This window comes from Myxocyprinus asiaticus, chromosome 12, assembly GCF_019703515.2.
Source record: "Myxocyprinus asiaticus isolate MX2 ecotype Aquarium Trade chromosome 12, UBuf_Myxa_2, whole genome shotgun sequence".
Lineage (NCBI taxonomy): Eukaryota > Metazoa > Chordata > Actinopteri > Cypriniformes > Catostomidae > Myxocyprinus > Myxocyprinus asiaticus.
In genome coordinates, this window is record NC_059355.1 from 28,456,508 (window position 1) to 28,481,866 (window position 25,359).

At 38.1% G+C, this 25,359-nt stretch overlaps 1 protein-coding gene across 1 annotated transcript in view; it reads right to left on the bottom strand.

Annotated features, from left to right (window-relative positions):
• Positions 1 to 25,359, bottom strand: part of LOC127449400 (ribonucleoprotein PTB-binding 2-like) — a 120,715-nt gene that overhangs the window by 86,793 nt on the left and 8,563 nt on the right. The window contains exon 2 of the mRNA XM_051712807.1: positions 18,865 to 18,931. Within this exon, the coding sequence (XP_051568767.1) occupies positions 18,865 to 18,931 (67 nt within the window). The remainder of the gene's footprint in view (positions 1 to 18,864; positions 18,932 to 25,359) is intronic.

Here is a 25,359-nt window from a genome sequence, read left to right on the forward strand (position 1 = left end):
TTCACAAAATATAATACTAAAGCTGGAACATGAACAGTTGGTACTGATCCATGCTTGAAAATAAAATTTTTGGAAAATCCTGCTTTATATCTGTGGCAGCGGGGGCGTGGTCGAGGGCCTGTCCGGAGAGAGAGAAAGCGGTAAGGGCGCTTACACCTGAGCTAAATTATGTCTAACACCTGTCTCTAATTCCAGTGAGCTGGGGAGAGCGGCATATAAACAGCCACGCCACCGTCAGAAGCAGAGAGAGAATGACACGTCAGTCCAGCGTTGGCGGGTGTTCTGAATGTCAAAAAGCTGCATGTCTTTTAAGAAGTTTATGTTTATGGAGAGTTTTTGTTATTGGTGAAGCTATCTGAGTGAACCCAGGAAAACACTAGAGAGTGTACAGACTGTGCAGAGGGCAGAAAATAAAAGCCTTACTTTGACGGTGTCTGAGCTTCCTGACTCATCCTTTCCCGTGCAACCTTCACAATATTGATCCTCATTCACAAAGCAGTCTGGTGTAAAATGATCTGCACAAACATACACAAATTTTGGTATGTTTTGGGGCACATTTGCTTCATAAACAAAACTTGTCCACTGCGTCTTCAGTGACTCTGATGCCGGGAGTACATGAAGACTCTTATGTTCACTTTTACAGCCAACAACAGAACACTTATGACGCTTACGAAGTTGAGACATTATTCTTCTCACCATAGCTGCTCCAGCACGGAAAAAAATGGCGGACTGTGTGTAGATCACTCGGGAGGATCTATGATAATAAGGTGGAGTCCGTCACCAGTCGTGGGCGAGGCCTGCTCTAACATGACTTCATGTTAGAGCATGAAAACCAATCACTCTGAGACACTGTTTTTGATTAATAGAAATATAAGAAAGAGTGGGTGGACTTTTAACATTGTAGGGTGGTTGTGTACACACACTGCCGACTCACATTTATGTTCAAACACCATGTAAAAGCGAATTTGGCATAATAGGTCCGCTTTAAGCAAAAGGGACATTATAACTGAAATAAACCCATACACTATATTGCCAAAAGTATTCGCTCATCTGCCTTTAGACGCATATGAACTTAAGTGACATCACATTCTTAATCCATAGGGTTTAATATGACGTCGGCCCACCCTTTGCAGCTATAACAGCTTCAACTCTTCTGGGAAGGCTTTCCACAAGGTTTAGGAGAGTGTTTATGGGAATTTTTGACCATTCTTCCAGAAGCGCATTTGTGAGGTCAGACACTGATGTTTGACGAGAAGGCCTGGCTCGCAGTCTTCGCTCTAATTCATCCCAAAGGTGCTCTATCGGGTTGAGGTCAGGACTCTGTGCAGGCCAGTCAAGTTCTTCCACACCAAACTCGCTCATCCATGTCTTTATGGACCTTGATTTGTGCACTGGTGCGCAGTCATGTTGGAACAGGAAGGGGCCATCCCCAAACTGTTCCCACAAAGTTGGGAGCATGGAATTGTCCAAAATCTCTTGGTATGCTGAAGCATTCAGAGTTCCTTTCACTGGAACTAAGGGGCCAAGCCCAGCTCCTGAAAAACAACCCCACACCATAATCCCCCCTCCACCAAACTTCACAGTTGGCACAATGCAGTCAGACAAGTACCGTTCTCCTGGCAACCGCCAAACCCAGACTCGTCCATCAGATTGCCAGATGGAGAAGCGTGATTCGTCACTCCAGAGAACGCGTCTCCACTGCTCTAGAGTCCAGTGGCGGCGTGCTTTACACCATTGCATCCGACGCTTTGCATTGCACTTGGTGATGTATGGCTTGGATGCAGCTGCTCGGCCATGGAAACCCATTCCATGAAGCTCTCTACGCACTGTTCTTGAGCTAATCTGAAGGCCACATGAACTTTGGAGGTCTGTAGCGATTGACTCTGCAGAAAGTTGGCGACCTCTGCGCACTATGCGCCTCAGCATCCGCTGACCCCGCTCTGTCATTTTACGTGGCCTACCACTTCGTGGCTGAGTTGCTGTCATTCCCAATCGCTTCCACTTTGTTGTAATACCAGTGACAGCTGACTGTGGAATATTTAGTAGCGAGGAAATTTCACGACTGGACTTGTTGCACAGGTGGCATCCTATCACAGTACCACGCTGGAATTCACTGAGCTCCTGAGAGTGGCCCATTCTTTCACAAATGTTTGTAGAAGCAGTCTGCATGCCTAGGTGCTTCATTTTATACACCTGTGGCCATGAAAGTGATTGGAACACCTGCATTCAATTAATTGGATGGGTGAGCGAATACTTTTGGCAATATAGTGTATGAATCGAGAGCTTGTGAATCGGAATCTAACTGAATCGGGAAATCTGTATCAATACCCAGCCCTAATATGTATGTGTATATATACAGGTGCATCTCAATAAATTAGAATGTCGTGGAAAAGTTCATTTATTTCAGTAATTCAACTCAAATTGTGAAACTCGTGTATTAAATAAATTCAATGCACACAGACTGAAGTAGTTTAAGTCTTTGGTTCTTTTAATTGTGATGATTTTGGCTCACATTTAACAAAAACCCACCAATTCACTATCTCAAAAAATTAGAATACATCATAAGACCAATAAAAAAAACATTTTTAGTGAATTGTTGGCCTTCTGGAAAGTATGTTCATTTACTGTATATGTACTCAATACTTAGTAGGGGCTCCTTTTGCTTTAATTACTGCCTCAATTCGGCGTGGCATGGAGGTGATCAGTTTGTGGCACTGCTGTGGTGGTATGGAAGCCCAGGTTTCTTTGACAGTGGCCTTCAGCTCATCTGCATTTTTTGGTCTCTTGTTTCTCATTTTCCTCTTGACAATACCCCATAGATTCTCTATGGGGTTCAGGTAAGGTGAGTTTGCTGGCCAGTCAAGCACACCAACACCATGGTCATTTAACCAACTTTTGGTGCTTTTGGCAGTGTGGGCAGGTGCCAAATCCTGCTGGAAAATGAAATCAGCATCTTTAAAAAGCTGGTCAGCAGAAGGAAGCATGAAGTGCTCCAAAATTTCTTGGTAAACGGGTGCAGTGACTTTGCTTTTCAAAAAACACAATGGACCAACACCAGCAAATGACACTGCACCCCAAATCATCACAGACTGAGGAAACTTAACACTGGACTTCAAGCAACTTGCTATGAGCTTCTCCACCCTTCCTCCAGACTCTAGGACCTTGGTTTCCAAATGAAATACAAAACTTGCTCTCATCTGAAAAGAGGACTTTGGAACACTGGGCAACAGTCCAGTTCTTCTTCTCCTTAGCCCAGGTAAGACGCCTCTGACATTGTCTGTGGTTCAGGAGTGGCTTAACAAGAGGAATACGACAACTGTAGCCAAATTCCTTGACATGTCTGTGTGTGGTGGCTCTTGATGCCTTGACCCCAGCCTCAGTCCATTCCTTGTGAAGTTCACCCAAATTCTTGAATCGATTTTGCTGGACAATCATAAGGCTGCGGTTCTCTCGGTTGGTTGTGCATCTTTTTCTTCAACACTTTTTCCTTCCACTCAACTTTCTGTTAACATGCTTGGATACAGCACTCTGTGAACAGCCAGCTTCTTTGGCAATGAATGTTTGTGGCTTACCCTCCTTGTGAAGGGTGTCAATGATTGTCTTCTGGACAACTGTCAGATCAGTAGTCTTCCCCATGATTGTGTAGCCTAGTGAACCAAACTGAGAGACCATTTTGAAGGCTCAGGAAACCTTTGCAGGTGTTTTGAGTTGATTAGCTGATTGGCATGTCACCATATTCTAATTTTTTGAGATAGTGAATTGGTGGGTTTTTGTTAAATGTGAGCCAAAATCATCACAATTAAAAGAACCAAAGATTTAAACTACTTCAGTCTGTGTGCATTGAATTTATTTAATACACGAGTTTCACAATTTGAGTTGAATTACTGAAATAAATGAACTTTTCCACGACATTCTAATTTATTGAGATGCACCTGTATATATACATATAATTATACAAAATATATAAATGTAAAATGCAATGTGGGGACTTCCAATATTTTTTATTGATAAAAACAAAGTTAAATCAGAGTTCAAAACAGACAGTTTGAACTGGTTTGCAGAGCTGAATTAAACTAACTAATTCTTAGAAAGTTAAAATCAGAGATGCTATTAAAACATCTGACTTAAAATGCTTACACTTGGAGTAGTGAACTACAGATACTGTTAATAATAATAATTAAAAAAAAAAAGGTACTTACGAGTATAACAAGCATTTTCTGCAGAACCCAAATGTCAAGAACTACAGTACTGTTTCACAAAAACATTTGTTATAAGATGATCTTCAACTTTAGTGTGTCAATAGGAAAAATACATTTTAAACTCCCAAACATTACTTTTGCAAATAGAAAAGACTAGAATAGAAGAACAGGGCGCTCTGCCACAGATGGCATTGCCCCCACAGAGCCCCCCACTGAACATCGTGTCAGTCTGAGATTACATAAAGAGACAGAAGCAACTGAGACAGCCTAAAAAGATAGAAGAACTGTGGTGAATTCTCCAAGAAGCTTGGAACATCCTATCTGCCAACAACCAAGAAAAACTATGTCCAGGTGTACTTAGGAGAATTGGTGCTGTTTTAAAGGCAAAGGTGGTCACACCGAATATTGATTTAGATTTTTTATGTTTACTGGATTTTGTATGATGTTAACTGATAAATGAAAACTATGGCATTATTTTTGAAGACATCCTCACTATGCAACATTTTTCACAAGTGCTTAAAACGTTTGCACAGTATTGTAATTATATCAAGCCATTTCTTGTTATAAAAAGAAACATTTAGCAAAGTGTTCTCCATAAAAATTCAATTGCACACAGTAAAGGCTCCAGCACACTCATGGGGAAGTGCTTCTTCGTTCTTCGTCAGAGTGAAAAAGAAGACTGAGATCGAGATCTGATTCCTTCTGTAGACTAATAAAACAAAAACAAAAACGCATGACATGTTCTTGGAAAATGTCTCAACGTGAACAATTGTATAGATGTACTGTAGGTAAGTTTGCACTAGCTCACTAATAACTCTGCATACCGTTGTTTTCATGTTGACTGATCTTAACTGACTGTAGAGGAATAGTTGTCATTCTCAAAGTAGGTGGAGCTTCAGGCCACACCTATCGATGAAACGGACCAGCGGCAGTAAGCAGGTGTTTAGCAGCCTATATTACGTTTTTCTGAAAGTTTGCCCTGGCAAGCTGTTACGAATCACCGAAATGAATGCAAAAACACCTTAGTTTTGGCCAGATTTTGTTCTAAATATCATCACACATGTTCATTCAACGATTTCGTAGGGAGTGTACAGGGGCCTTAATATAATAATGGTAATTCATAATATAATATAATATACAGCAGGAACGATTGGAAGTTCATCTAATTAAACTATTCTGGCAGTTATCGAAATTAGTATTGTTTCTTTAACGAACTCAGCGAAAGGTATGTTTTAAGCATGATTACCCACTTTTACCTTCTCAGGCCTAAGTCAATGTTTTCTCCAAAAATATTTAAGAAAATGATTGATGTTTAATGTGATATTAATGTGATAATATCAAGTTGAGATACTATTTCCACTATTCATCACAATAACGCTATAAATAGCAATAATTTACTATAAATAAACACATCTCATTTGATGATTTGATGGTTTTTTTTTTTAAACTTTACACCCCCTCCACACTGTCAGCAAAGCCTGAGCCCCAATATAAAAAGCAAGATTATTTTTGCTAACATTCTATAATATATTTCATTAATAAGTTATTGCTAAAACATTATTACCTAAAACATCAAACATTATTACCGTCTAATGCTTAGCAGATAATTAAAGGTAAGAATGACACAAGATTACATACAAATTCCAAAATATAGCCATAAGTAATTTAGTTCAGCATGTTTACTAGGCCTATTGAGCCAGTGTAGATACAGCCAAACCAGGATAAGCTCTTTTGATCCGTGTATGTCTTCATTACAAAACTGTGTAGTTAAAACAAATGTCCCATTGTTTAGCTTTAATTCCCATGCCCACCACATCCATTGTCATCCCGCTGTCAGTCCGGAACACCACACATTCCTCCGGAATTCCACCACAGAATGGATGCCCCTATTGAAACAAGTGAGCTATTTTAACTCTATAATAACTATGCTGGATAGGAAAATCCATGGAGGCTGAAGATGGGTTCTGAGTGTTAAATTAACAAGCTTTGTTTCATAACGTGCAGAGCCATTAACAAATGCTTTCAAAGTGCGGAGCCAATTTGTTGGGCTCACTGAGGCGAGTCTCGAGTAAACTTTGTTTAGAAGATGGAAGATAAATATTCCTCATTACCTAAAGAGATGAAGCAACAGCCTGGAGCAAATCCCTTCTTGTGCCTGCTCACGCACATAAACAAACCTCCTCTGTTGTTCTGTAATAATGGGGGAAAAAACTTCTTCACAACCCCTTCTTACCATCTCCATTAGGGGTACAGAATAAGCACACACAAGGTACATTTCATGTGCATAAATTGTACTAGAAAAGCCATGCAGTCATATATATGGGAGGGAGAGAGAGGGAGACTTATCCCTAATGACTTTTCTAGACACTGACAATTCATTTAAAGATGCTACTGTGTAGATTCTCTTGCATTACTTTCTGCTCTGCACTTTTCTGCCACTGCTGTGAGTTATATGAACAAAATTCTGAGTGACTGTATTTACAGATAATACCTCAGTGCATTAAAGACAGCAGCTCCCGCATATTCCTGCATGCAGAAATCCCTGAACAATGAAGTGATGTTCTATTACTTGTTAGCTCTGTTTGCTCCTATAATATTTCAGCCATAGCAGAAGAGAAAAGAAACCACAGACTTTATCATTCTGCATAAACAATGTATCTTAAAGTTCAGGGGAGAACTGAGTAAGAAGAAATTTCTGTGATCTTGTTGATCATACAAAAAAAAATTTTTTTTTTTTATTTATGATTTGGTTTTATTATATTTTACTATTATTAAAGGTGAAGTGTGTATTTTTCTATGTTAAAATACTTTCTCAAGTACTGTTTAATGGGTAGAGACATGTAAGGCTTTGGTAGGCTGACATCTTTGAAAAAGTGCAACACTGTGGCTCTGATGCTATCAAAACATTGCTCTGTTGTTTAAGCCATCAAAACTGGCCCAACCATTAACATATTTTTGAGACTACCTATGTCCAAACTGACTGTTTGGGTAACCTGTTTGAAAAAGAGTCAGTATGTTTGCAATTCTGTTTGGTGCACTAGATGCGCAGAAATTATATATACATTTACCTTTAAGGTAATGATAAAATCAAGGTTGAAATGAAGCTGAATTTTTTATTTTTTTTATCCCCTTTTTTCTCCCCAATTTGGCATGCCCAATTCCCACTGCTTACTAGGTCCTCGTGGTGGCGTGGTTACTCACATCAATCCGGGTGGCGGAGGACAAGTCTCAGTTGCCTCTGCTTCTGAGACAGTCAATCCGCTCATCTTATCACGTGGCTTGATGTGCATGACACCGCGGAGACTCACAGCATGTGGAGGCTCATGCTATTCTCCGTGATCCACGCACAACTGACCACGCACCCCATTGAGAGCAAGAACCACTTAATCGTGACCATGAGGAGGTTACCCCATGTGACTCTACCCTCCTTAGCAAACCGGGCCAATTTGGCTGCTTAGGAGACCTGGCTGGAGTCTATAATAAAATTATATATATATATAATATATATATATAAACAGACATTATTAATATGTACAAAGACAGTGGCCCTAAAAGGCCAAATTTATTTTTAGTGATATCATTTTAACACTTAAAGGAATAGTTCACCAAAAAATGAAAATTTGCTGATAATTTACTCACCCTTAGGCCATCCAAGACGTATCTGAGTTTCTTTCTTCATCAAAACAGAATTTAAGACTTTTAGGATTTCATTTCAGGCCTCCTCCTGTAAACAATGCAAGTGAATGTACTCCATTTTTTGACATTCCAAAATGCATATTTAGGGTGCATCAAAATAATCCACACGACTCCAGTCGACAAATAAAGGTCTTCTGAACCCAAACGATTGATTATTTTTAGAAACAAAACAATACTTATATACTTTTTAACTACAAATGTTCGCTTCTGTACATCTCTGTAACGTGTGCTCATGAGAGGGATGTTGTAAGCTCGTTGGTAAGGTCACGCGTCACGTGGAGGAGTCAGGAAGTACGTCATTGTTTACATTGTTTTTTTTAATTATTATTATTTGGAAATTATTTTTTTTTTAATATATATTGTTTTGAAATTGTTTTGGACTGTATTGGTTTGAGAACAGCACAAGTTTCTCTTGTAAACAATGACGCGCTTCCTGACCTTACCAACAAGCTTACGTCAGTATTGTTTTGTTTCTAAAAAGAATCAATCGTTTGGGTTCAGAAGACCTTTATTTGTCAGCTGGAGTCGTGTGGATTATTTTGATGCACCCTAAATATGCATTTTGGAATGTCAAAAAATGGAGTACATTCACTTGCATTGTTTAGAGGAGGAGGCCTGAAATGAAATCCTAAAAGTCTTAAATTCTGTTTTGATGAAGAATGAAACTCAGATACATCTTGGATGGCCTGAGGGTGAGTAAATTATCAGCAAATTTTTATTTTTGGGTGAACTATTCCTTTAAGTCAAATATTATAAACAGATGAGCCCAATTTTAAATGGAAAACTTTTTGTTGATCTTTAAAAACAGAAAAGGCATATTCATTACGGGGAAGAAACCCCTTAATGGAAAACAGTCTACTTGCTCCATTGATTGACCACGTGCCCCATTGAGAATGAGAACCACTTAATCGTGACCACAAGGAGGTTACCCCATGTGACTCTACCCTCCTTAGCAACCGGGCCAATTTGGTTGCTTAGGAGACCTGGCTGGAGTCACTCAGCACACCCTGGATTCGAACTCGCGACTCCAGGGGTGGTAGTCAGCGTCAGTACTGGCTAAGCTACCCAGGCCCCCTGAGGCTGAATTTGATTAAACAATAGTGTACAAATAATATCTTTATTTCATGTTAATGTATTTGTACTACGTGTCAAAGGTCCCTAGACACAACTAGAGCTGGACGATAAAAAAATATTGATATATATCCCCCCCCCCAAAAAAAGCAAAAAGGAAACGTGGATATATATTTTTTTCTTTCTCCCTGGTCGTAGCCTTTTCCATTAGGCCTATTTGTTGGGGCTTTTCACAATGAACGCGTATTTGCATCCGTCGGCTCTGTTTTTCAATGTAATTATGTTCTAGTTGGACCTCTTTGACAGCTGACAGCTTGTCAGTAAAAAAATAAATTCAAAACATGTCAAGATACACCTGCATTCTGTGTTGTTTTAGCTCAAGGGCGCGTTCGGCGCCAAGACCATTATCGGAATGAACGAATGTATGATTCTATAAAAGAGTGACATCTCCCGTGGAAAGGCAACAAGCCGCGTCACCCGCTGCTGGCAAATGTGGCAACAAATATTTGTGCATTTGCGCAACAAGGACCACGTCTGAAATGGCGTAGAATGAAGTGATCTCCCTCAAGAGATCACTGCTCAAGCCTGAAAAGGTGGACATGTTCTTTCTTGACAAAAAAAATTACATGACTACTGTACATATTTATTGTTTGGCATGTTCGATTTGTACATGGCCTATGTTTGCTGTGTGGCATGTTGGATGAGGTTTGTTGAACAACACACAATTTAATCTGATTGCACTTTATTTTTACATTGTTAAAATAAATAATAAATTAAATTTAAAGTTTGAAATCAAACTGCCTTGTATTATTGTGTAGTAGGTCATTGAACAACGAAAATTACACCATAGCATCACTGAGTGTCCAACTAACGGTATTACTGGTTTTGAACACGGATACGCACCGGTGTGAAAATGATGACATCATGGCAAGTCTACATTCGTTCTAATGAAGACCACTGCCAAGCTACCTTGAAGAAAAAACTCAGAAGGACAGGAGGATGTAGAATGCATCTACTGCGAGCTTTAAATGTGCTGCGATCTTCCTGTTGCACAACTGACCGTCCTAGCACATTTGAAGCCAGGGAGAGAACTACTAGCATTATCACACACCAGTGACAACATTATTATCATTAGGGGTGCACCGATTGATCAGCCACCGATCAAAATCGGACTCATTGCACAGTGAGCAGGAAGAGGATAAAGAGGCTGCAAACGAGTGTAAAAATGAATTAAACAACAAATGAACATGCGGATACAAATCTAAATACACGTGACAATCAGATGTTGTGTGGAGCGATAGAGACTGTCTGAGCGATCATGAGTGCTTTTACTCTCTTTAACATGAGCGCTCTCGGTGTCAATCAAACATGCAGGCTCTCCAGGTGCTCTCAATATCTCATCATCAGTCACTCATCTAAGTGCTATTCTGTGAGGATCCCAATTTAAATCAGATTAATGTTGGTCACAATACCACTAATAACAGATGTAACTGTTTAACCTTCAATAACGACACCGCGTCTTCACACATTTGCTTAACAATTAGTGATTCGTGTTACAACAAGATGCCAAAGACAGTAAACAAATCATATACATTAATTATTTCTCACTGGAGCAATTTTAGAGCTTGTAATGGATATATTTTTCTTATTTTTGAAAGTATCTCTGCTGTGTGTGATGCTCTCATGGTTTTTGGTTACCAGTATGTCACAGTGACCTTTTGATATAGACAACAGAACTATTCAACTGTTTTCAATACAAATAAATGTTAGCAATTCACAATTAATGTAATTTTAATGTAATTTTGGTAATAATTTATAAAAAGGTTTCATTTCTTTAATATTAGTTAATGCATTAGGTATCATGACCAAACAATGAACAATCTATTTTTATAGCATTTATTAATCATAATGTTAGTTAATAAAAATACAATTGTTCTTTGTTAGTTCATGTTAGTTCATAGTGCATTAATGCGCATTAACTAATACAACTTTTGATTTAAAAAATGTATTAGTATATGTTGTAACTAACATTAAGTTCATTAGTTCATGCTAACTACAGTAATGTTGTTAAATAATGTTAACAAATGGAACCTTTTTGTAAAGTGTTACCGTAATTTTACTGTGTGGGGCATAAACATATAACTGCAGCATATAACTTGCAAAAGTGTGGCAAAGGGCACTTCAAGAAAAAAACAGTATCGGTATCGGCCGATCTTAGTGTTAAAAAAATCGTAGATCAGTATAGGCCTCAAATTTCCTGATCAGTGCACCACTAATTATCATCACACCAGTGAGGTTTTGCAGGATTAGTGACACGTTAAAAGAATAATGTCTGTTAACACTTGTTTCCTCCATGTGTCTTTTACTTTATTAAAATGATACCCAAGCCCAACAAAACAACATATGTTAATGAGTATGACAATAACAAACCATCAGACTTTTGCAAGCTTACAGGAGGAAACTCTTGAGGGAAAACACAACGATAAATGTCTTCCGTTTGGGTTCTAGCCCACAAGTCAACATTGGAAGCATCCTCGATATGTGACCTGATCAAGAACACATCTGGTTCATTTTATGCACTCTCTGTACTTGCATTCTTGAGTAATGGAATTGAATTTCGGCAGTGGATGATGATGTCGAACAAGTCCACGAGAACATAAGAACGCATAAGAATGCAGATTGATAAACAGCCCACGTGATGTTTATTGGCAGTTGGCAATCCACTTGCATTATTGCCACCTACTGAGCTATAGTGTGGAATGTAACAATAAAGTCTTTCAGTGGAGTCAAACGTCTGCTGAATTTTGCTGATTGGCAAAATTTCATCAAAAAAAGAGATCACACATCTTATGTAGTGTTATATCATCGCTGTCCAATGAAAAACACATAGGCTCTCTCCACTTCTGGCAATTTTTTATTTTTACCATAGATGGAATGCGCCAAATGACCTCTTCCTACTGTTTGAATTGTGCATCGAAATGACCAATGAAAAGATGTTTAATCAGGCTATCTCTTTAACAAATATCTCCATTGGCCTTGAGAAGTGTCCATCAAAACCGCGTATGTCCCACCCTTATGTTTTGAAAAGCATCAACTAATTTCCCTCATCTGTCAGGCAAAAGTGCAGCGAAGAGATTGCCTACATCACGCTGGCACTGTGATTTCCCTGACAACCAAAGCTATTCATGCCCACACAATGTCAGGTGGCTTTAAAAAGTAGACATTTTTCCCCATCTTTGCAAAACGGCAAGTGAAAACTAATTCAGACAGACAATTTATGCGTTGGACCCAGAAAATGCATCCAGAAACTCAAATGTCCACTCAACAACCGGATTAGAAACCTTAGTCATAAAACTGATTTCGATCTAAAATAGTAAGTGAAAGCTCAGATTATATCCAGAAATAAATTCTCTAGCAATCGATAACCTACCGAGTTCTGGGAACACGAATAGTTAGACTGGAGTCTGTAACTGAACATGTGCCATTTGAACCCATTATAAGAAAACAGTGTATGTCCACGTTCACCAACAAAAATCCAACAAAAGTCCAATTAAAATATCGAACAGTTCACTAACAGATGTGTAATGATATAATTCTATTTATGGTGCTAAAGGTGACTAATTATTTTATTTTCGATTCATTTTGTAAGACTGTTTATAAGAAAAAAAAGAATTGTGCTTTTCTTCAGACAGCAAAAATATCCTAAACTATAAGTATAGTTCTTGAACTGTAAATTAAAATGTAGCTTGCCCTGCAGAGTTTACTTGTAAACAATAATTTATATTTACATTCATTCTTAAGGTTTAACCTACACACAGTATGGAATCCATTTCTGCCCCCATTAATGGTATGAAATGTATATTGTGATAAATGTCGATATCGAACAATATGAAATAAAATATCGATAATATTATATAATATTTTTGTCCAAAAATATCGCCAAGCCCCACACACAACACACTTGCAGACTTTTGTAAGATGTATACCGTCACCTAAGAAAAAGTACATTTGAGGTCAGGCAACAATTTATATTAACATTCCATACCAATGGAGCAGCACTGAAGAGGAGCTGCCTTCCTTTCCAGGCAATCCAAACATTTATAAAGCTGGAGGGCCTACAGCTGCAAAAGGAGAGAGCTGTCTACCAGCCTTGTTTGGCATTTAAAGGCATAAGACTGATTCTTACGCACACAAGTGACTTTTCCCCTCTCTAAAGAGGATTCAGGAATCCCTTTGGGATTTGCAAAACTGAACTGACTTTATTAAATATAGCTTGTCGTGGTGATGTTTGTGCCTCGGGTGAAGCAACATGGGTTCTGAGAGTAGAGGACCTCCATACACTGCTGAAAAAAAGACCCAGCTTAAACCATACTTGGGTTTAGCTGGTCTCCCAGCTTAGTTAGGGTGGTCTGATATGTTGCTTTTAGAGGAGTTTTGGGCACACGTCAGCTGGTCAGGCTGAGAGACCAGCTAGCCGACCAGCTAAACCATCCGAACACTAGACCAGAAAAGGTTGGTTAAGATTTTTTGAGTTATTGCTGGTATGATCGACAGAAAATGTACACAAACATCTCTTTCAAATAAAATTCATTCTGCTGCCTACTTTCATCTAGTGGACAATTTTTGTGAATGAAGTGCGCGTATTTGTGCTGTCATGAATAGGAATGACAATTACTTCATTTAAATACTCAAGACGCAGCGCTATTTAAGCGCTGATTGCGGGTGGTTAGTGAAAAGGCAGTTTAGTGAATTCGTCCCTGTGGTGATGGGGGCGTGGTCGTGTATCTGTCTGAGGGAGAGAGTGAGCTGTAAGGCCGTCACCTGGGTTATCATTATCTCTAACACCTGTTTCTTGTTGTCGTGATGGCGGAGGGAGACATAAAAAGGCGCACAAGGCGTCAGAGTGGCAGAGAGAGACCAGAGAGCGTCTGTTCTGTGCGTGTGACACACTGAGCATTAAAAAGTCTAGACCAGTGGTTCCCAACCCTCTTCCTGGAGGCCCCCCAACACCACATATTTTGGATATCTCCCTAATCAAACACACCTGATTCATCTCATCTGCTTGTTAGTGGAGACTCCAAGACCTGAACTGGTTGTGTCAGAAAAAAGAGATATAAAAATTGTGCAGTGTTGGGGGGCCTCCAGAAACAGGGTTGGGAACCACTGGTCTAGACTATAGAGTGGAAAGACCTTATGAAGATTTAGCCAGGCAAATCTGCTTAAATCACAATGATACTGATCCTGAACATGTCAGATGTGACAGCTCTGATTTTAGAAACAATTCAGACTTGCGCTTCTTAGAAGGGCGGTTTGAAATGAGAGCTTGCCACTATTGTCACTATTTTTGTTTTGGAAGGCAGCTCTTCCCTGGCAGGCATTAAAAGCATATGGACAGATAATTTAGCCTAGGAACATTCATAATGCAACACAATACAACTATAACATGAGAAAAAAGGGGGAGGTGTGAAATTCCCTTACTGTAAGCCTCCAGCATTGGGGATATCAGAGCATATTTCAATTCCGGGCTGCATGCCAGATGAGACAAGAATTATTTTTCAGTAAGATTTCTATTTTTCATCTTGAACCATCATATAAGTTGTCTTTCGTTCTTCCTTCCCTGATTGCCTTATCTCTCTGCAGTCTCTTATCAATATTTGCTTGCCTTTGCTCATTTCCTCCCTTGGTAATTCATCATGTTTTTTACCCTTCACAGCCCTTTTAGTTACTCAACACCAACTTCAAGTGCAGTTACAGTTTTCCATAAACAGCAGGTCTGTTAGCAATGCGAACCCCTCTGCTAACTTTTAAACTCTTTAAAATTGCACTCAGTGTTTTTGTTTATGTTGCACCAGAGGACATGACAGTCATATTGAACTTATACTGACACCTGGTGGTGTGGATGCAGCATCATGCACGCAAAAGTTTTCAATTGCTGATGTTATTGCAGAAATGTGCTATTCGCAGTCAGCCGGGATTAATTTATTCCGTGAGCGAAAATGTTCAAAAACAGGGGTGTTTACAAGATAAAGTGAGTAGTCTTCGGAAGGTCACTTGTGCTCAACATGTCTGCCCCCATGAGGTGACCTGCTTAAAAAATTAAGTACCCCTTTAAAGAGATTGTTCACCCAAAATGTAACATTTTTGCAACATTTAGTCACCTTGTTTTAGTTACAAACCCATATGACTTTCTTTCTTCGGTGGAACACAAAAGTATATCTTCTTAGGCAGAATGATATCCTCATTCACCATTCACTTTTATTGTATGGAAAAAGATGCAAAGGAAGTGGATGGTAACTGAGGCTAACATTCTGCATAACGTACCTTTTTTTATGATTTTCATTTCTGGGTGATTCCTTTAACACAAGTGGTATTTGTGCGCACTTCCCTTACCAAGGTTGGTAAGGAAGTGCGCAAGTCAGATCCGTAACTTCGGGATAAGGATTGTCTCTAAGGGCTGGGCCGGTCGGTCTGGGGTGCAGACCAGGGCTGGAAAGTGGATGGTAACTGAGGCTAACGTTCTGTTTAACATATCCTTTTTATAATTTTCATTTTTGGGTGATGCCTTTAACACAAGCAGTAAAACCAGTTTCAGACCATTACTGAAGAGCAAAAGTACTGCCACTGTTCCAGCGTACCTCACACAGGCATACTGGACTGAGATCCCTGACACCGGAGCCTCTGCTAGGGTGTTGGCAGGAGGTGACATGCCCAGAGCAGCTGCAGGATGAGATCATCACAGTGTTTCACCCTTATCCATAGATACTGTTAATTAGAACATATGGGAATGCTTGCCATGCTGCCAAGGGTTTAAGGCACTGACTACATTTAGCAGGCCAGGATCCCGGCATTACATGAAGATACAGGTTGATAATCAGCCTTAGGGTTAGCACTGGACTGTGCAAAATACCCATGTGTGAAATCTGCAGCTGTATTTGCAGTATTATATTGCGGATGCTCAATTCAATAGTGGCCATATGTGACGACTACAGTTGGTGGCAACTGTAAGAAGAAATCTTTTCGTTACATGTTTGGTGTACAATTTCTTAACGTGTCTGGAAAAGGTGATTTACCCAAGTAGGTTCCTGGATCAACATCCTTATTGGTCCCAGAACAACATTCTTTTCAACCAATCATTTCCCTCTGATTTAAAGGGCAGGGTCAGGGTTAGGGCTGATAATGATATATTGTTCCTAGACCAACAACAGACTTTTGCATAATTGCAAATGATGTCTTGGAAAGCAAGCTGAATTTATTTACAATGGCACGTTGTTACTGGCCAAAACATCCTAACCTTTCACAAGTTGGGAAAAATCTATAAGAAATGAGTAATGATTTTTTTGTAGCAACATTCCATAGCAAGATTCTTTCTGGCATGTCGCAGGTCTAAAATTTGTGTTTCTTCAGACTGTGCTGGCCAGATTTGGATCTAATGTATAAATATCTTACAATAAATTTCAATGAATGTTTGTTGTCCCATCACAAAAGCATTCATTTAATTAAGACAGAGCTGTTGTATTTAGAAAAGGCCCGTGTTTTATTGATTTTAAGTTATATTTGTTAATTGGTTTGTCTGCATGGGAATAAAAGTCATGCCTTTCATATATTTAATGGTTTTGCTATCTTGTACGAATTATTACAAGTTGTCATGAGAGGTTATGGTTTAGGTTGTGTAAAATTTGGTAAGTCTGTCTTTATGTGTCTCTTCTGTTAAGCAAAAGGAATGTCTGTTTTTTATAAGGTCTGAAGGAGTGTGGATGTTGGTCCATGAGGTTAATGGAAAATACACTGCATGCCCAATTATGAGGCAAATTGTATTCCTCAGGATTAATTTTATTGTTGAACAAATACAATGCTCTCAGTAAATCCAAAATGTTATTGAACCTCAAACCTGAATGTTTAACAAAGAAAAAGTGAGTTCTGTCTTTCTCAGGGGAATATATAAGTGTGCACAATTATTAGGCAACTATTTGTGTGCACAATTATTAGTCAACTAAATTACAAAAATAATTTCTCCCAAATCAATTGTTTATTCTCAATTTTTAGAGTAGGTGCAACAAATAAGTAACACAAAATGACAATTAAATAACATTTTTGGCCTTTCAAATGCTGTTCAAAGAGTTTCCCTCACTGAAAATCTCACGTTTGAGTAGGGCCCACAAGTTCTCAGTAGGATTTATGTCAGGTGAGGAAGGGGGCCAAGTCATTATTTGGGCATCTTTGAGGCCCTTGCTGGCTAGCCAAGCAGTGGAGTACTTGGATGCATGTGATGGAGCATTGTCCTGCATAAAGATCATGGCCTTCTTGAATGCTGAGGACTTCTTCCTGTACCACTGCTTGAAGAAAGTACTTTCCAGAAACTGGCAGTAGGTTTGAGAGTTGAGTTTCAGTCCATCTTCAACTCGAAAAGGTCCAACTACCTCATCCTTAATGATAGCAGCCCATACCAGTACCCCTCCTCCACCTTGCTGACACCTGACTCGAAGTGGTGCCCTGTGTCCATTAGTGATCCAGCTATGGGCCCATCCATCTGGTTCATCAAGAGTCACTCTCATTTCATCTGTCCATAAAACCTTTGAAAAATCTGTCTTTATGTTTCAGCCTTCTTGACCTTGGCCATGTCTCTGAGCACCTGGCACCTTGTACTTCTGGACACTCCAGGTAGGTTGCAGTTCTGGAATATGGTAGCATTCGAGGATAATGGATTCCTGGTAGCTTCACGTTTAATTCGTCTCAGGTCTTTTGCAGTTAATTTGCGCCTTTTCTTCTCCATGCATTTTTTGCACCCCAGTTGACTATTCGCAACAAAACCTTTGATTGTCCGGTGGTCACACCTCAATATTTCAAAAGTGTTGCATCCTTCTGAAAGGCATTTTACAAATGTAACTTTTCAGTGTCAGTTAAATCTCTTTTTTGGCCCATTTTTACCTGAGGAAATGAAGCTGCCTAATAATTATGCACACCTTGATATAAGGTGTTAGTCACTTTCGCCACACCCTCCCTCATTACACAAATACATACCACCTGAAAATGATTGAATCCAATAAGCATTCAAGTTTATATGGTTTGGAGTTGGAAAATGTACATGGAAATAATGATAAGATCAGAATACTAATAATTGGGCACGCAGTGTACTCATGGACTACACAATTTGCTAATCCCAATTAAACTGGGTTAAAAAATGCAACTGTTTAGACAAATGCTAAAATATAATTTAAGCATTAGCAAAGATTCACAGTGTTAATACTAACACCCTGTCTACACCGGGTGTGAGCGTCACGTCAAAAGCAATAGAACCCATTATAATCAATGATGCTGTCTACACTGGAAGCGTGTCACGTTGCGCTGACAGTAAACGGGTGTCCTGTTCCATTTTGCGCTGCACTATGACAAGCTTGGTTTGCTGTGAAAGGCACCCAGAGTTTTCAAATACTCAGGAATCCAGTAGAAGTAGAAACTCTTTGGATGCAAGGACATTAGCTCATTAATGTAAGCAATGGCATATTTTGCTGTTGAGTGGTTCAAGATATATGATTGGACTAAATTTAAATATTATTATTTTAAGCATTAAAGCATACAGTATGTGCTCATTAGATCCAACAGCTGAAATAGAGGACAATTTTATATTGTCATCTTAAGTACACAGATACAAAACCCCCTCAAGCTTCACTTTACATCAAATGTACAGGCAACATTCCTCCACTTAGAGACATGAGACCTTTCTCCAAAATAGAACAATTCTCAGTAAGTGCTCATTCACCACCACAGGAAATTAACATGTCAGGTGCGTTAAGTAGGCAAACTTGAGGTGTTTTTGGAGAGGTCTGAATTCTGATGGCTGAGACAGAAGAGAACCATTAGAAACATGAGAGCAGTAGGATGACTGAAGGAGGCCAATTACCTGTTCCTTTGTTCCGGTCCACAAAACAGTATTTGAGCTCGTACTCGCGCAGAATGTCGTGGACCTCCTGTGGGGGAGGAAGAGAGGGAGAGATAGGTGAAAAAGTGGTTCTCGAGGCAGTATTGTAGATGAAATTAAAACAAAATATGTATTCCGATAAATATGTTTGTCATGTCACACTACAGATTTATGGAGATGAGTTGCTGGTTTACAAGGTGTTAACTTAATAAGGCAACAATTGTTATTGCATGAATATATATTGCAAAGAGCTGATGATTTTATTTGTGGGAGGATTCAAGAGCAAAGAATTTAGGTACATTATGTATGTTTAGTCCTGCCTTGTCTCATGAACATTAAGTGACCGTGGCAACATTTTTGCAAAAATTAAATTATGTGCTTCATTACGCGTTTGGCTGCAGTTTCCCAGTGAAATGTCCAGCGGAGGGAACCAAAAGCAAGTCAAGTGAAGTCGTAATCATACAAGGTTTTAAGGTAAATATCAGATGGGGATTTTAATGAGTAAACGAACCTCTATAACCTAAAAAATTAACCTAAAACTAACCAAAAGTGATCTCAAATAAAATGAGGGGTTAAACAAAACAGACATGCTTACCCTAAACCAACTTGTTTTTAAAAAATGAAATAATGTACATAAAGACATTTTTGCAGAACACATTTGAAGAACATTAACATAGCAGGGCTTCATTCTGACATAAATCATAATAATAATAACTATAATAATAATAACTCTCTTTAAATGACCATCCAGATATTTGGGCTTCCGGACAAACAACATGTTCTTATCACTATGTAAATCTGCACAATGAAGGTGTGGACATAAAAATAAGGTTTCCAACTGCAGCCACACACAGATACAGAGTGTCTACTGTTATCAGATAAACACACACATAAACTGCATCATAAATCTCTTCCTCTTTCCTTTTATGCACACAGCAGGCCCTGCTGTCACATCTAGAATGTGTGTAAGAGAGATAAACCAGAGGTGCCCACACTGCCTTTGTGTTTCTCTAGCTGGTCAAACAAAACATCCATAAGGACACACTTGAGTTATGACACAAATGGCAGTTCTCAATATGGTGGGGGCATGTGCCATACTGAAACTGGGTGGGACTCTTAATGTGTGCTGTGCTGGGCTACTGGTCATTGTGAGAATGTTATTTAGTAGAATGTTGTTGCTGTTTTTTTTTCTATGCAATGAATGCCATTACCATGGGGCTATCAAGCTCCAAAAACAACAAGAATAGCACCATAAACGTAGTCCACAAGACTGTTGAAGCCATAGCACATGAGTCGTATGGATTACTTTTACAGTATGCAACTTTTTTCCCCTTTTTGAAGCTTAACAGCCCCTGTATGGGAAACAGCAGCTCATAAATCTCTTTTTGTGTGCCCAGACTGATAGCATTGTGAATTTGGCAACAGTAGGTCGAAAGTTTTGCAGCTCAAATCGGTCTGGGCTCACTAAAATACATATCTAATGGAAGTGCTGTTAGGCATATGCGCACATGTGAGCTCTAGTTTCCACATGTCCACAGAGTGGTGCCAAAAGTGAGTTGTTGTTGTTTAGCTGTATCTATGTAATACAGTCAACAGGAATGCATATTTTAACAACTCTATGCCCTAACCTAAACCCCAACCCTAAATCTAACCATCAGTGGAGTAAATTGTAATTTTAGAGCAAAAATGCAACCTCCGAATCGTGCTCCCCATTGTTTTTGTGGACACAATTACTTCCCGGTTCTTCTGGAACCAGAACCTGTGTCTTGATGCAAAAATGTCTGATGGGGGATGGCACTTATCAGTTGTTCGGCTAAATGTGATTAATTTCAAGATACGTGATTTTTCGGAAGCAACATGTCAATTTCCCGTGTGATCATGGTAAAAAGAACAACTAGGGTGATTAAATGATGACAGTATTTTTATTGTGGTGAACTATTCATTAAAGCGAATCCATTGTACTAAATACTCATACCTTTGAAAACATTTATGACTTTCATCTCCTTCAATATGTTCCAAATGAAATGGAAAAGATAATGCAGTTATGTTTTTCTAATCTGATCAACAGTACGTAAACTATATTTTACTACTTCACATCCTGCAGAATCCTTTGGTAAATGGCAGTACAGTTGTCTAATTCACTTTCACTATTATTTCAAAGAGCAAGACACTGCCTCCCTCTGCCTCTAATCAAAGTCACCAATACACTTCCCACACAGTAAAGTCTGCCTTAGTTATGGCTTTCTCTTAACACAGAGCATTATACAATGTTGTAATGGCCCATAAATGGGCAGAAAGTTTGAGTAAGCATACAGAAACCATTGGATGTGGATCAAGATGTCAGGACCAGTGTCTGTGCATGTGTACAAGTTGCCTTAATCTGAGCTGAACATCTGGTGCTGTTGAAGGCTAACAGATATGAGAGGGGTGGTTATTTCCCTTGATTAATGTCTCTGCTTCTGCTCATCAGTACATGCCATGTGGCACAGGTAACGGGAACCATGGCCAGGTGTATGAATTGATCACATGCTTTACAAACAGATGTTCTGGTTTAAAAGCGGGGATTTATAAAAAGGGAAGTTAAATCTAAAGGGAACAGAGTAACAAATCATACCTTTTCTATGTTAAACACACACAAGAGATACATATTCTCACTTGGTTATCATTTTGTACTGCTCACAAGAGTTCTGAGTTCTATCTAAGAACTCAGATATGTTTTGTTCACACAGAGAATTCAACTGCCAGAAAGAGATGCATAATGTCTCCTGAATGTGTTGTAGGACAGTGACATTGATGAGAGCTGTTAACAGCTTCAGCCCCCTCATTCCTGTTTGAAAGAACTTTCACAAACTACTATATAAGACTACACATACATATCCTCATTGTTATTTAAGTAAGCTGCTTTTTCATTTCACTTTGTCATATGCAGCACAAACTGTGAATTTTTCACTCTTCCACACTAGAGTTTTCAATAGGGCTGAAACGATTAGTCGACGTTATCAACAACGTTGACAATAAAAAATTGTCGACAAAAATTTTCGTATAGTTGTTCGATGTCATTTAACTTAACATGAGATCACATTAAACTCTAATGATGGTGCACGAGAGGAGCACTGCAGTTCGTGCCTGACTTCATTTTATGGTGTTTGTTTGTGCTGTCTTTGATATGAATTTTTGTATTTCTCACTTGTAAATTGCTGTAAAGTTGCTGGATGTAAATGCAATTGAAACACTTTACACACAGAAGCCTGACACAAAAGGACAGCAGTGCCAGGCCGTACTGCAAACTTCATATCGTATGTATTTAAACTTATTGGAACTCACCGAGACCATTTTTATACTTCTTGTAAATAATATCATATTTGTTGTCATGATGGTGGTGGGACGGGCGTCCGAGAAGAATTTGGGGTTATGAAATGGGTCCTTGGTTCAAAAAAGTTTGAGAAACCCTGCTTTATGGAATTGTAGTTTATTGCCTCATAAAAGAAATATTCCAGGTTCAATACAAGTTAAGCTTAACTGACAGAATTTGTAGCATATGGAAGTGAATGGGGCCAATTTTTGGTGGGTTTAAAAGGCAGAAATGTGAAGCTTAACATTTTATAAAAGCACTTACATTAATTCTTCTGTTAAAACTCATGTATTATTTGAGCTGTAAAGTTTTTTAAATTGTTATTTTTACAGTCACTTTAGGGTTTTAAGGTCTGTTGACATCACATCATCATGGCAAAGAAGTTATCAAATTGGCTATAACTTTACACAGAAAAGGTTAGTAAGTGATTTTATCACACTAAAATCATGTTAACATGCATGTTGTTTGTCTTGTGGCTATATTTTTGAAACAGTGAGTATTTTAACGTAAAAAAATTGGCCCCATTCACTTCCATTGTAAATGCCTCATTATAACCTTGATTTTTGCTTTTTTTAAGGAAAAGGAGGGACAAGTCAAAATTAATTTTTGTGGTAATCAACATTATGCCACAAATGCTGTCAAATGAGCTTAACTTGTATTGAACCCTGAATATTCCTTTAAAGATGTAGAGTCTTCAAATCTTGTACCTTTGTCTTTTTGTTTGATTTTCAAATCCTTTTTTCTTCAAATCAGCATTTGTAATCTTGTGATTCACCTTGAAGATGGTTGGTTTGGTTCATGGCTTAAAATGCTTTTATGAAGACTTTTTTATTAAATCCCTATGGAAAAAAAATAATAGAAAACACTTCCAGGAACCAAGAGGCTGAAAAAGTAGGTGGGCACCGCTAAGCCCCACCTTCAATGAGCTACTGACCAATCCTACCTTGCCAAATATTGCTGCCTACCATATTGTCTGAAAAGCATTTGTTCTTGTAAAATGTTCTGTAAGACTATGAGTGTTTTGATGGTTATAAACAAAACTGTTCACAAATTATCCAAAAATAATAATAAAAATGTTTCTAGCTTATTTCATTTATGTATTGAGTCATGTCATAGTAGACTTCTCTCAAATATTTCTTAGTGACAGAACAAGTGCTAGAAGGGAAGCTTGTCATACAGTACGTCAGCAGTAACCAAGGTGGCGGGGCTTAACGAAGGGTCAATTTGAAATATTATAATCTTTGGACAATGTCTCAATTTCTTTATGTTATACAAGCTTTCATATAATAGGTTTTGTCTGTTTTACAAAGCCAATCCATTAGTAGAATGAGGGAAGGAACAGGTACCATAAACATTTAAAGTGTGACAGGCGTAAAAACAACTCTTTCAGATTGTTAACTGAAATTTACAAGTTTTTCGTTTGTCTGAAAGCAACTCAATTTGTATGAAAACTAGGGCTGCAACTAACAATTATTTTGATAATCAACTAATCTAACAATTATTAGAATGATTATTCGACTATTCGGGCGATTATTGCAACGATTAATCATTAGATCTTAACCAACTATTCAGCTTGTGCTCGACTTAAAAGGTTGTATTAAACATGCTTGCTAACAATAAAGAGGACAAAATCATATTTTTAAAATCTATCTAAATGTCATTCACTGAATTAAAGGAAAAAAATTTGTTTTATTACGTTTAATTCAATAAAAAAATTCACTGCAAAAAATCCTATTGTTATCAAGTGTTTTTGTCTTGTTTTCCATTTAAAATAGTTTAAAAATCCTTAAAACAAGATACATTTACTTGAGAAGCAACATATAAGATATTTAGACTTGCTTTAAGAGAATTTATCATAAATATAAGAGTATTTTGTATATAACTGTATTTTTTCCACATGGTTATACTTCTGCGAGTGCAGTAAAGACAAAATATACTTATATTAAAGATCTATTCTCTAAAAGTAAGTCTAAATATCTTATATGCTGCTTCTCAGGTGAATGCATTTTTTTTTTTTTTTTTTTTTAAGGATTTTGAGATATGTACAAATATTTGTATTTTTTATATTATATTCAACATTCTCAGATAACAATTTTTTCTTCTGCAGTATAGCTGCCAAAGAAAATGTACATTGTTTTAAAGGAGTTTTAGATATTTATATTGGAAAACAAGCCAAAACAAAAACAAATAAAAAATGTATTTTGTTGCAGTGTATAATGGGGCGAAGACCTCCCTCACCTTTTTGTTCACTTCAATCCATCTTTAACTCACAAAAAACAAACTCTCTCTTATTAATAAAGCTGCGTATTGCCAATTTTCTTCTTCTGAAGAAAAATAAACTGTTGAGGATTGATTCATTCATTTTTCTTTGTTACTATAACACAATTTAATCATTATTTAATGTTTCAAATTATTGTCATTGTTAACTGTCACTTTTTGATTTCTGCAAATAAAAGGAAGAAAGGGAGAATAAAAAGTCTTCAAAAGTAGGCCTATTCCTACATTTCCATTCGGCAGCGGATGGGATGCGATTTATTTTTCACATAAATTAAAGTTATGAGTTATACTGAAGTGGAAAATTATATATACTGCATAAATACAATGAAATTAACTAATACTGGCCACTATTAGACAGATGATGTCTAAAATAAGGGACACTGTGTGTGAGGAAATATATGACGGCGTTTGACGTGAAGCTGGATCGTCAACTGTCATATTATACTAACTTGTACTTGTATACTGACTTATACTAGACTCTTGATAGATGTACTGTAATGTCAGCTTCTACAGCAATAAATTCAGGTGTTATATTTGATAGCAATCTAACCTTTGAAAAACAAATTTCCAATATTTGTAGAACTGCATTCTTCCACCTCAGAAATATTGGCAAGTTACGACACATGCTATCTGTTTCTGATGTTGAAAAACTAATTAATGCGTTCATGACCTCAAGACTAGACTATCGTAATGCATTACTTGGTGGATGTCCTGAATTTAATAAATAAACTTCAGTTGGTTCAAAATGCAGCAGCAAGGGGGTAGTGGGGGGGCCTGCGTAGCTCAGTGGTAAAAGACGCTGGCTACCACCCCTGGAGTTCGCTAGTTTGCTAGTTGGAATCCCAGGG